The sequence below is a fragment of the Callithrix jacchus genome, chromosome 3, assembly GCF_049354715.1.
Source record: "Callithrix jacchus isolate 240 chromosome 3, calJac240_pri, whole genome shotgun sequence".
NCBI lineage: Eukaryota > Metazoa > Chordata > Mammalia > Primates > Cebidae > Callithrix > Callithrix jacchus.
Genome location: NC_133504.1, coordinates 190493254 through 190506736, shown reverse-complemented (window position 1 = coordinate 190506736; position 13483 = coordinate 190493254). Strand labels below are relative to the sequence as shown.

The 13483-nt window shown below is 42.6% G+C and overlaps 1 protein-coding gene across 16 annotated transcripts in view; it reads left to right on the top strand.

The window, feature by feature from the left end:
* Positions 1-13483, top strand: part of FAM193A (family with sequence similarity 193 member A) — a 191682-nt gene that overhangs the window by 118036 nt on the left and 60163 nt on the right. For all 16 annotated transcript variants that reach the window (XR_008480333.2, XR_008480332.2, XR_008480331.2 and 13 more), the window contains 3 exons: positions 426-579; positions 689-868; positions 11107-11358. Coding sequence is in view for 13 of the 16 variants with exons in the window: in XM_035294601.3 (XP_035150492.1) it covers positions 426-579; positions 689-868; positions 11107-11358 (586 nt within the window). In the remaining 3 variants the exon portion in view is untranslated. The remainder of the gene's footprint in view (positions 1-425; positions 580-688; positions 869-11106; positions 11359-13483) is intronic.

Here is a 13483-nt window from a genome sequence, read left to right as displayed (position 1 = left end):
GTGTTTAAAAAAGCAAACGCTGAACACCTAAGCATGGCCATGAAGGATGCGGCATGGACATGGCTTAATTTTCTTAAAAATTGTGTTGGCTTGAAAGTAGCAGAGAGACTAGTTTTATACCAGTGTTCTTCAGGTCAAATGGCAATGTTACATCAATCAGTCTGGTTAAATTTTTGTAGTTTCCTTAATATTTCTACTTTTGGAGCCTTTTAAAAAAAATTCTTCCAAATGGCACAAATATTAATCTTCTAGGCATTTTTCTCATGTTCAGGTTACTAAGAAATATGAGTAGGATGAATGATACTTAACTGATACTCTCTGTGAATGAAAGCAGTGATGTCCAGGACACGCCTGTGCTTAGTGGTCGTTTACTTACTGTCTGTCTCACTGAATGACCTCACAGTGACCAGCTCTGCTTGTGTCAGTTGTAGTGATGATGAAGATGTTGCACCATTGTCAGCCAAATTTGCTGATATTTATCCGTTGAGTAACTATGATGATACCGAGGTCGTGGCCAACATGAATGGGATCCACAGTGAATTGAATGGTGGCGGGGAGAACATGGCCCTGAAGGATGAGGTAATGGACATGGCTTCTTCGTAGCAACAGGAATGACATAAAATGGTGGTCTGACATTTTGTATTACTCTGTTGTGAAAAGTACAAATTACAAAAGATTGTCTTTAAAGTCTCCTCAGATAAGCAGTACCAGTAGTAGTTCCTCAGAAGCTGACGATGAAGAAGCGGACGGCGAGAGTAGTGGGGAGCCCCCAGGGGCCCCAAAGGAAGATGTAGTGCTGGGAAGCAGGAACCCCAGGACAGAGGAGAGCAAAGTGGACAGTCCACCTCCGTCCTACCCAACACAGCAGGTACGACTTTGTTTTCTGTTTTGCCACGGACCTCTTTTTCTGTCTATATTTTTTATAAACATGAGCATTATCGAATACAGAATTACTCTGTTTCCCATAATTTCTGAAGGTTAGAACTGAAGAGCATCAAGGCATACTTAAAATCTTCATTTGAATCTTGTTTTTCTTACTCAAATCTGTCATTATCAATCTTGATTTTGCCACATCCCACGGCAGCCCTATGGAGGCTTTGTTTGTTTGTATAGAGGCAAAGAGAGTTGTTTTTAAAATTAAAATAGTGAAATATTAAAATTTCAGGAAAGGTTAGTTTTTCCTGTTCATTTTTTGTTTTTCTGTTAACCAAGGGTAAGGGTACCTTATTAACCTTTTTTCTCAGAATTTCATAAATAGGTGCTTAGTAAGCAGTTTTTGGCTGGGCACGGTGGCTCGCGCCTGTAATCCCAGCACTTTGGGAGGCCAGGGTGGGTGGATCACTTGAGGCCAAGAATCCAAGACCAGCCTGGCCAACATTGCAAAACCCCGTCTCTACTAAAAATATAAAAATGAGCTGGGCGTGATGGCAGGCACCTGTAATCCCAGCTACTCGGGAGGCTGAGGCACGAGAATTGCTTGAACCCGGGAGGCAGAGGTTGCAGTGAGCTGAGATCACACCACTGTACTTCAGCCTGCATGACAGAGCGAGACTCTGTCTCTAATAATAATAATAATAATAAGCAGTTTTTAAATGAAAGAACAAATGAAGGTCAAAGTGTTTGGCTAATTTATTTTCTTAGGTAATATAAATGTAACATTCAAATGATAAAGGTGATGTTGAAAGGTCTGTGTGGGAAATCTGACCACGTCTCCTTCTCCATCTGCCCTGTCAAGCATCTGTGTGCCCGCAGTCCCTAGTGCTAATAGATCGTCAGTTTTATTTACTGTGTAAACACAAGTATTCTTTTCCTTTCTTAGGAAAAAGGCTATCTACGATTGCGCACACTGTGCTGTGCCTGGCTTTTCACTTAGCAGTATATCCTGACAGCCTTCATCTGTCTGTAGAGTGTATTTCCCCATATTATTCTGCCAGCCTCATTATATTCCATTATGTAGACATACTGGAGTGTTGTTCTGCTTTGCTTTTCAGCCCTAAGTTGATAGCACTTATGTTGTTTCTCCCAGAAAAGGGTGGTGTCACAGTTTTGATTTCTGCTGGTATGATAGATATAAAAAAATAAACGACTTGTGATATTTTCTGATGGTCTGTGGTACGTCAGTTTTTTTGTTTGTTTTTTTTTTGAGATGAAGTTTCCGCTCTTGTTGCCCAGGCTGGAATGCAATGGTGCGATCTCAGCTCACTGCGACCTCCGCCTCCCAGGTTCAAGCTATTCTCCTGCCTCAGCCTTCCGAGTAGCTGGGATGACAGGAATGTGCCACCATGCCCAGCTAGTTTTACATTTTTTTTTTTATTAGAGAGAGAGTTTCTCCATGTTGATCAGGCTGTCTCGACCTCCTGACCTCAGGTGATCTGCCTGCCTCAGCCTCCCAAAGTGCTGGGATTACAGATGTGAGCCACTGCGCCCAGCCAACATGTCAGTTTTTTATGGTGTCTTTTGAAAAGCAAAAGTTTTAATTTTGATAAATTATTCTTTATCAGTTTTTTTATGCATAATGTTTTTGATATTCAAGAAAACTTTGCCTAACACAAAACTATTTTCTTTTAGAAGATTTATAATCTTAGTTCTTAGATTCTGTGGTTCATTTGGCTCAGCATGTGCTTATTGTGAGGTGAGAGGTTATAAATTCACCTTTTTTGCATATGTGGATATTTAGTTGTCTCTGTATGATTTGTCAGAAGTACCTATAGAATTGCCTTGGCCATTAATTGCAAATTTATTGAAATCAGTGGATTATAAATTTAAAAGTTTATTTTTCATTCTGTTCATTTGATCTCTGTGTCTGTCCTTACACCCATAGTGCATTTGACAGTTGCTTTATGGCAAGTTTAGGAAATAGGATAGGATCCGCCCTCCAGCTTGGTATACCTTTTTCTCTTCCCTTTTTTTCTTTTGTCAGGCTGGAATGCAGTGGTGTGATCTCATTGCAGCCTCTGCCTCCCGGTGTGATCTCATTGCAGCCTCTGCCTCCCGGATTCAAGTGATTCTTCTGCCTTACCCTCCTGAGTAGCAGAACTACAGGCGCATGCCACCACACCTGGCTAATTTTTATATTATCAGTAGAGATAGGGCTTCACCATATTGGCCAGGCTGGTCTTGGTCTTCTTACCTGTGGTCTGACCACCTCAGCCTCCCAGAGTGCTGGGATTACAGGCATGAGCCACTGCACCAGACAGGTAGACCTTTTTCAAAATCATTTATGCTGCCCAAAGTTCTTTGCATTTCCATATAAATTTTAGGATCTGCTTGTCAACTTCTACAGAAAGCCTGCTTGGATCTTGATAGGGATTGCACTGAATTCTTAAATATATATTTAGAATTCTCCAGTAAAGCCAGGCGTGGTGGCTCACACCTGTAATCAGAGCACTTTGGGAGGCCGAGGCAGGCGGATCACGAGGTCAAGAGATCGAGACCATCCTGACCAACATGTTGAAACCCCGTCTCTACTGAAAATACAAAACTTAGCAGAGCATGGTGGCGCACGCCTGTAGTCCCAACTACTCAGGAGGCTGAGGCAGGAGAATCACTTGAACCTGGGAGGTGGAGGTTGCAGTGAGCCGACATTGCGCCGCTGCACTCCAGCCTGGTGACGGAACAAGACTCTGTCTAAAAAAAAAGAATTTCCAGTAAAATCCTCTGGATGTGGTTGTGGTCTTTTATTTGTGGAATGATACAGATCAGTTTAGGGAGAATGCAGTCCTAACAAAATTGAGTCTTTTAATCTATAAATATGCTGTATCTTTCCATTTATTTAAGTCATCTTTAATTTCTCTTAGCAGTTCTAAAAAATTCCCATCTTTGCATCTGGAATATATAAGTATTATGTGTTTTCACTCACAGTAAAAGGGATTTTCTAATTTTGATTTCCAGTTGATCATTGGTAATATATAGAAATGCAGTTGATTTTTATATATTGGTCTTGTGTTCTGCATCTTTACTAAACTTGTTTATTAATTCTAGTAGGGCTGGGGTTTTTAGTAGATTACTTTGGATTTTCTGTGTACACGATCATGTTGTCTGCGAATAAAGAGTTTTACTTCTTCCTTTCCAATCTGGATGCAGTGCTTTTAATATCCTTTAATATCCTCTCTCCGTCTCCTCCCCCCTATTTCCGTCTCCCTCTCTTTTCTCCCGACCCGCTCTCCCCTCCCCTCGCCTCCCTCGCCTCCCTCGCCTCCCTCCCTCCCTCCCTCCCTGTCTTTCTCCCTCCCTTCCTTTTCTCCTTCCCTCTTTCCCTCCCTCAGGCTGGAGTGCACTGCTACAGTCATGCTCACTGCAGCCTCAAACTGCTGAGCTCAAGCAGTCTTCCTGCCTCAACCTACCAGGTAGCTAAGACTACAGGTGTATCACAACTACAGGCATGCACCACCATGCCCAGTTTAAAACAAAAGTTTCTTTTAGAGATAGGGTCTTACTATGTTGCCCAGGCTTGTCTTGAATTTCTGGCCTCATGTGATCCTCCCATCTTAGCCTCCCAAAACTTTAGGATTACAGGTGTGAGGCACCACACACAGGCTGGATGTTGTTAGTTTTTACTCTTGCCTTCCTGAGCTAGCTAGACCGTCAGTACAGAATAGAAGTGTTGCCAGCAGACGTCTTTGTCTTGTTCCCAATCTTAAGGGGAAAGCATTTAACCTTTGACCACTCTCTAAGTGTGATGTCAGCTGCAGGTTTTTCATAGATGCCCTTTATTGGGTTGAGGAAATTCTATGCTACCTCTAATTTCTTGAGTTTTTTCGTGATTTGAATATTGAGTTGTATGTATGTTCGGTCTTTCAAATGCCTTTTCTGCATGTATTGCAGTCCTGTGGTTTTCATTTTTTATTTTGTTACTGTGGTGGGTCATATCAGTTGATTTAGGGAGAAATCCCACTTGATGGTGGTATATAACCCTTTTCATACGTTCCTGAGTTGGCTCGCTAATATTTTGTTGGGATTTTTGCATCTGTGTTAATATTAATAAAACATTGGTCTGTAGTCTTCCGTCTTTGTGATGTTTTTGTCTTTGGTATCAGAATAATACTGGCTTCACAGGATGAGTCAGGAAGTGGTTTTTTCACCTCTGTTTTCTGAAGGAGTTTAAGATTTAACATTTAATATTTAAGTTTCTTAAATATTTGATAGAATTCACCAGCAAAATCCTGTGGGTCTGTTTTTTTTTTTGTGTGTGTGGGAAGATCTGTAGTTACTGATTCGAGTTTTATTTGCTTGTGATTGATCTTTTCAAATTTTTTATTTCTTACTGAGTGAATTTTAATGATTTTTGTCTTTGTAGGAGTTTACTCATTTGATCTAAGTTGTCTAATTTGTTGGCATAAAGTTATTCTATTCTGTTATAATCCTTTTTAATTCTGCAGTGTCTGCAGTGATGCTAATTCTTGATTTTGGTAATTTTATCTTCTTTTTAATGGCTTCAGTCACTTGGGCTAAAGATTTGTCCATTTCTCTGTTCTCTTTTCTATGTCATTGGTTTCTATTCTGAAATTTCTTTCTGTGTTCTTTGGGTTTGGCTTGCTCTTCTTTTCTAGTTTGTTGGAACAGAAGCTTAGATGACTGATGTTAGAGCTTCCAGCTTTGCTGAGACTTGTTTATGGCCTAACATGCGGTTTACCTAGATCATGTTCTGTGTGTTCTTGAAAATAATTTGTATTTTGCTCTTGTTGTGTGGAGTGTTAAGTAAATGAAAGTTCGGTCAAGTTGGTTGATGGCGTTGTGAAAGTCTTCTGTATTGTCTTGGTCTATTCAGGCTGCCATATAAGGACAGTAATCCCACTCCTGAGAGTAGAGCCTTCCAAAGCCCTCGTCGCCTAGTACCACCACGTGGGAGGTTGCGATACCAACAGAGGGACTTTGGAGGGGCACGGGCACTCGCATCATAGTATATCTTCTTACTGATCGTCTGTCTGGTGATTATATCAGTTCCTGAGAGAGGCATATTCAAGTTTAACTGTTGGATTATTTCCCTCTCCTTTCAATTCTGCCTGGTTTTGGTTCATGCATTTGGGGGTGATGTTGTTGAATTATTGTCGTATCTTCCTGATATATTGCCCCTTTCATCATTATGAAGTGTTGGTCTTCTAGTGTTTCTTGCCTTAAAGTCCATTTTATCTGTTAATAGGGCCACTCCAACTTCTTGGGTTACTGTGTGTATGTATATTTTTTTATCCTTTTACTTGCAGTTTCTTTGTGTCTTTGAATCTAAAATGTGTCTCACATCTTTTAGTTGGGCCTTGGGTTTTTATCCTATATATGTCAATATTGGCCTTTTTAAATATTAAACAAAATTTTTAGTGTGCCATTTTAATTCTTCCGTTGATTTTTTTCCCCCTTAGTGGCTGCTGTAAGGATTACAGTATGCATCTCTTGTGAATATTGGTATAAAAAAATAAAACAGTCCAGGCACGGTGGCTCAAGCCTGTAATCCCAGCACTTTGGGAGGCCGAGGCGGGTGGATTACAAGGTCAAGAGATCGAGACCATCCTGGTCAACATGGTGAAACCCCGTCTCTACTAAAAATACAAAAAATTAGCCAGGCACGGTGGCGCGTGCCTGTAATCCCAGCTACTCAGGAGGCTGAGGCAGGAGACTTGCCTGAACCCAGGAGGTGGAGGTTGCGGTGAGCTGAGATCGTGCCATTGCACTCCAGCCTGGGTAACAAGAGTGAAACTCCGTCTCAAAAAAAAAATAAAAAGAAACAAAAATTAAAATACAACATGGATCTCTTTTTTTCTTAGAGATCTAAGAAGATTCCAGCCTTCTGGAATCTTATACAGGCTGGAATATGGTGGCATCATCATAGCTCACTGCAGCCTCAAACTCCTGGGCTCAAGCAGTCGTCTGCCTTCCTGCCTCCTAAGTAAGCTGGGACTCCATAGTGCCACCATAACCTGCTAATTTTTTAAAATGTTAATAGAGATAGTATCTTCCTGTGTTGCCCAAGCTGGTCAAACTCTTGGCCTCTAGTCATACTCCTGCCAGGAACTCCCAAAGTGCCAAGATTACACTTAGCCACTGTACCCACCCAGTCACAATATGCTTTTTTTTTTTTTGATACACAGTCTTGCTGTGTAGTGGTGCAGTCTTGTCTCACTGCAACCTCTACTTCCTGGGTTCAAATGATTCTCCTGCCTTGGCCTCCCAGTTAGCTGGGGTACAGATGTGTACCACCATGCCCAGCTAATTTTTGTATTTTTAGTAGAGACAGGGTTTTGCCGTGTTGACCAGGCTGGTCTTGAACTGGCTTCAAGTGCTCTGTCTGCCTCAGCCTCCCAAAGTGCTGGGATTACAGTGTGAGCTACCGCACCCGGCCACAGTATCCGTCTTAACTGATCACAATCTACTGCAGATGATTACCGGCTTAATTCCAGTGAAATACACAAACATTGCTCCACAGTCTCCATTTCCTTCTTCCTCCGTTGTACTATTATTGTCCTATATGCGATTACATTTGTATTGTTATAGATCAATAATATAATTACTGCTTTATATAGTTTTATAATTTCTAGAGATAATAAGAGCAAATCAAAGAGAAAAATGTATTCATACGATGTTTTCTTTCTTTCTTTGTTTTTGAAACAAGAGTCACACTCTGTCACCCAGGCTGGAGTGCCGTGGCGCGATCTTGGCTCACTTCGACCTCCGCCTCCCGGGTTCAAGTGATTCTCCGGTCTCAGCCTCCTGAGTAGTTGGGATCACAGGCGAGCACCACAACAACCAGCTAATTTTTGTATTTTTGGTAGAGATAACATTTCGCCATGGTGGCCAGGCTGGTCTCAAACTCCTGAGCTCAGGTAATCTACTCGCCTTAGCCTACCAAAGTGCTGGGATTACAGGCATCAGCCACCACTCCCGGCCTATATTTATACACTGTTTTCTGTTTGCTAGCTGGCTAGTCATTTCTGGCCCTTTCTTTTAAATTATGCTGAATTTAAGTTACCATCTTGTTTTTACCTTTTAATGTGTCTTATAGGACCAGTTTGTTAGCAGTTAATTCTCTGTCTTTATCTGTAAATGTCTTTATTTTGCCTTCATTTTAAAACATAGCCTGGGTGCAGTGGCTCACGCCTGTAGTCTTAGCACTTTGGGAGGCAGAGGTGGGTGGATCATTTGAGGTCAGGAGTTCAAGACCAGCCTGGCCAACGTGGTGAAACCCCATCTCTACTAAAAATACAAAAATTAGCTGGGCGTGGTGGCGGATGCCTGTAATCCCAGTTCCTCAGGAAGCTGAGGCAGGAGAATGGCTTGAACCCAAGAGGTGGAGGTTGCAGTGAGCCAAGATGACGCCATCGCACTACAATCTGGATGACAAGAGTGACACTCTGTCTCAGAAAAAAATTTAAAAATAGGTGGTGTGTGGTGGCTTACGCCCGTAATCCCAGCCCTTTGGGAGGCCGAGGTGGGTGGATCACTTGACGTCAGGAGTTTGAGACCAGCTTGGCCAACATGGTGAAACCCCATCTCTACTAAAAATACTAAAATTAGGCAGGCATGATGGCGGGCACCTGTTAATCCCAGCTACTCGGTAGACTGAGGGAGGAGAATTGCTTGAACCTGAGTGGCAGAGGTGGCAGTGAGCTGAGATCACGCCGCTGCACTCCACCCTGGGTAATAGAGCAAGACTCCGTCTCATAAATAAATAAATAAATAAGTGGTGGTTTTTAGGACTAGCTTCAGATTCACAGCAGAGTTGAGTGAAAGGTACAGAGATATCCTATACCCAGTACCCCTACATAGCAGCCTTCGCTGAGTGTTAAATTTGTTACAGTCATCAGGGGCACAGGCTTTCTCAAGAAGGTCTGTTAGTAGGGTCTGAGGTCCTCCTAGGGACGTGGCCTTGGGCTGCTGGAAACCTTAGGTGGTCATTATGTGCCAGAGTTCTGCGGCTCTCAGTATCTCTTCGTTTTTATCCCTCTTAGGGTTTATTGAGCTTCTTGGATCTGTACATAAATGTTTCTCATCACATTTGGGGGTTGGAATGTCCAGCTGTTATTCGTATGCTCTTCTTCCGCCTTACCCTGGGACTTGTTTCTGCACATGCTGGAGTGCTTGCTGCTCTCCCGCAGGCCTCTGCATGTCTGCGTGCTTTCCCCTGTCTCTTCTTTGTTCTTAGAGAGATCAGTTCCATTGCTCTCCTTCAAGTTCACAGATGCGTTTTCTGCCATTTAAATTTGCTTTTGAGCCCTGTTAGTGAAATTTTGGTTTAGCTATTATGTTTTTCACCTCTAGAATTTATATTTTACTGTGTGGTTTTTTTTTTTTTGGTGCCTTTTTTTTAATGGCAGTTCACTATATGTTGAATCTTTATTTTCATATTTTCCTTTAATTCTCTGAACATGTTATAACAGCTGCTTTGACATCTTATGTGCTGATTTAGTATCTGAACCCACTACTGTTAACTGACTATTTCCTGCATGTTGATCACACTTCTTTTTTTCCAGATAAGGTCTTGCTCTGTCACCCAGGCTGGAGTGCAGTGGCGTGATCACAGCTCACTGGAGGTCTCAAGCCTCTTAAGTCCCTAGGTCCTCCTGGGCTCAAACAGTCCTCCCACCTCAGCCCCCCAAGTAGCTGGGACTACAGCCACACCACATGCCTGGACAGTTTTTTAAATTTTTGTTTATAGAGATAGGGTTTTGCCGTAATATTGCCCAGCCTGGTCTCAAACTCTTGGGCTCAGGTGATCTGCCCAGCTCCACCTCTCAAAGTGCTGGGATTATAGGCGTGAGCCACGCGCACGCCCAACCCAGTTCATAGTTTTCTTTGCATGTCTCATGATTTTTTGTTGAAAACGGGACATTTTAAATAATGTAGCAATTTTGCATTCTCATTTTTTCCTTTGAGAGTCCTTTGTTGTTTTTGTTTGTTTCTTTGTTTCTGTTGGATTTCCGGGGCTTGAGTTGCAGGATCTGTATCTCCCACATTATGTGGCTGCAGGTGTCTCAGCTCACGTTTCTCTTCTGCTTTTAGCTTGACTTCTAGAGGTCTCCCCTCTGTCTGCCTGACTGATTGACCAGCTGATGATTTGTGCAGGGGTTGCCCATGCACCTTGAATCCACAGGGGCTCCACTGTTGGCTGAGGCACTATTGGCTGTGGGGTGAATGCACTCAGCCAGTTCTCAAGTCAGCTGTGTTGGCCCCTTCCAGCCCCTGAGGTCTTCTCAGTGCATGGACCATGGTCCCCTGGTCAGCCAGCGAGTTGTGGACAGCTTAACAAGCCCTTCCGTGGCACTCTCATTCCAGGATTCTCCCTGTTAGATTTCTGTCTCCTCTGCCATTCACCCCAACTGGGACCTCAGTCTCAAGCTAACAGAGCCGCAGGCTTCCCTGTTCATTCCCTTGAGTTCACTGCTTTTACTGCTTCACCAGGCCGCTGTTTTGGCAGCAGGGTTGATTTGCATTGGTAACCCTGCAGTCGTAGAACTCAGGGGCCCACTGCTGACTGAGCCTGGGGTGAAGTACAGGTGTAGGAAATGGGAAGATCCCAGACAAGAAAGCCAGACTTGCTGTTCTTCCCTGAAGTTCTAGCTGATTTGCATGAATAAATGTGTCTCAGTATTTTCTGGGGCTGATTTCCAGAGCCTCAGAATGGTTGCCTTTGACAGTTGTGTTCAGTTTTACATTGCTCTGAGGGAAAGGAGCCACTGACCTGTTCACTCCACCGTAACCGGAAGTCCCATCTCTGCTTCGTTTTGGAGAACCTGTAACCATTTAGAAGCAGTGTGAGCCCAGTGGAGCACAGCCATCCCCTCTCTGCTCTGTCGTCTTCACCAGTTCCCTTGTCCCTGCCCAGATGTGGGAAGTGAAATTTTCTGCGTTAGGCATAGGACGCAGAACCAGTGGCTCTACCTGAGTCGGTCTGTGGAATGAGGTACACCTTTGCTCTCTGTGCATCTTCTTCAGTCCCAGTCTGTTGGGGTCCCTCCTTTCCCTTGCATGGAAGGCCCTGGTCAACTCAGGGTGTCAGGAAAAGCCCTACTACCTTTGTATTTGCGTTTTTACTACTTGGCAGAATGTGACTGACTTTAAATTCATACCATTTTTTGTTTCACTAAATAATTAGGTACTTTTTTTTTTCTTTCCTTTTAGGCTGAACAAGCTCCAAACACTTGTGAATGTCATGTTTGTAAACAAGAAGCTTCTGGACTGACACCATCTGCAATGACAGCCGGAGCCCTTCCTCCAGGCCATCAGTTCATGAGCCCAGAGAAGCCCACACACCCCGCACTGCACCTTTACCCCCACATCCATGGACATGTGCCTTTGCACACGGTTCCACACCTGCCACGCCCTCTCATCCACCCCACTTTGTATGCAACGCCCCCCTTCACACACAGTAAGGTAAGTTGGGGCAGAAAGGATCTGCAGACTCACTCTTCACTGAGATCCTGCATGAGTATATTCTCAAACAGAAATCTATGAATTAGCAACTTGCACAGGACAGGGACTGCTCTTGATAGGAAGGCCTGCCAAGTGTTTGCTAAGCACTGTTATTTTGAACCTTTGCAGTTGTAACAGGCATTAAAAGCAATTGTGAACGTCATAGTTCCTTTATTCAGAATTAAATAGAACAGAAGGATTTTTCAGGTGAAATTTCTAACAGGTTAGACCTAGGGAGTACTTCACACAAGACCTCAGTTACCTTACTCGTGGTCCTCCAGGACCTTGCCCTTTTTCTTAATGTGATCGGTGAGTCCTCTTACACTGGCTGGACTCTACAGGGTCTAAAACGACTGCTTTTTTAATATGAAAATTAAGGCCTTGTAGAAATGCACAAGCCTATATAAAGGAGGAGCCCTAATTGTGATCCCACAGAAAATCATAGCACCCTGCAGGTTATGGAGCACTGGGGAGGGGAGGGCACAGATGGGAGAAGTTGCCAGAAAAGCCCATTCAGGAAGTGGAGTGAGGATTTAGAAATAAGTTGATTTTTATGCATTTCTTCTCAGAGAACCTCGGGTGTATATTTAATATCATAGACTTTACAGTGAAATGTTTAGGCTGGTTTCATTCTTTGGCCCTCAGCTTTGCCTTAGGTAGCTTTGCCTCTCTAGCTGTTTTGAGCTTACCTATACCAGAATGACTCACCGTGATTCTGATTTTTTTTTTTTTTTTTAATTTGTACCAGTTATTCTTCTCCAAGGGTAGCTCTAATCAATCAAAAATAGAATTTTCCGGGCGCGGTGGCTCACACCTGTAATCCCAGCACTTTGGGAGGCCGAGGTGGGTGGATCACCTGAGGTTGGGAGTTCAAGACCAGCCTGACCAACATGGAGAAACCCCATCTCTATTAAAATATACAAAATTAGCTAGGGGTGGTGGCACATGGGCTGAGGAAGGAGAATCTCTTTAATCTGGGAGGCAGAAGTTGCAATGAGCCGAGATCGCGCCGTTGCACTCCAGCCTGGGCAACAAGAGTGAAACTTCATCTCAAAAAAAAAAAAAGGAGTACATATCCTTAGAAAATTTTTTAAAAGTAGAATTTATTCCAAACTCTAATTTATTATTTAAAACAATGATTTTTCAGCTGGAACAGGAATGGAGGAGGACATGACATGGAACGATTATTTTTCCAGACTGCATGTGTGTTTTCTCCCCACTAGGGGTCACTGTGAAGTGGGGTACATGTAGTCCATGAGTGAGGTTTGTTGTCTCTTTGCTAGGGAGAGGTGTATTTGGAAGAGTAACAGACACAGGATTAGAATAGAGTGCAGTAAGTCTGTCACATCTATTGTGCAGTAAGTCTGTCACATCTATTATAATAACTTGGCACAGCCATCCAGATTCTTGCTTAAATATTGTTAGATTGAATATTGCTCAGTTTGAACATGTAATAATATCTTAATAATAGAATGCTTTCTTAGTAACATTTTTCAAGTATATAGTCAGAGCCACGCGATCTTCATGGTCTGCCTGGTGTGTAGCCTGATTTTCTCTGGGTACATGTGTAAAGTTAGGAACTTTTCCATTCCCTGTTGTTGCCTGAATAGGGCTCTATTACCTAGTTCCAAGAAAAGATTATAAAATATTCTGTTGTATATTTTTGTTGGTGGAAGCTAGGCAAGAATTAGTTCCTAAAAGTACTCAAGTGAAATATTAAAACTGATTATTACTCAAGTCTTTGGGGACTGTTTGGTTAAAAACGGATTATTTTCCCTGGCTTTTGGCCTATTCCCACGAAATCAGAGGTCTATGTATGGGTGAAAAGAAGAAGAACCTATTTTAGGAGCATCATTTGTATCTAATATCTGTTCTTTTGATACTTGTTAAACTTTAATCTTACAGAAAATTTGAAAGAATATTGGATAGAAAAGCAAATATGGAGGTCAAGCCATATGTGGTAGAGGTTGTATAGGAAATTTAGGAATTTATAACTAAACATTATTTCTACCACTTTAGCAAACTGAAGACTGTTCACTGATTCATTTAAAATATGTTTGGTGGTGGCCATTTTTATATGGAAACA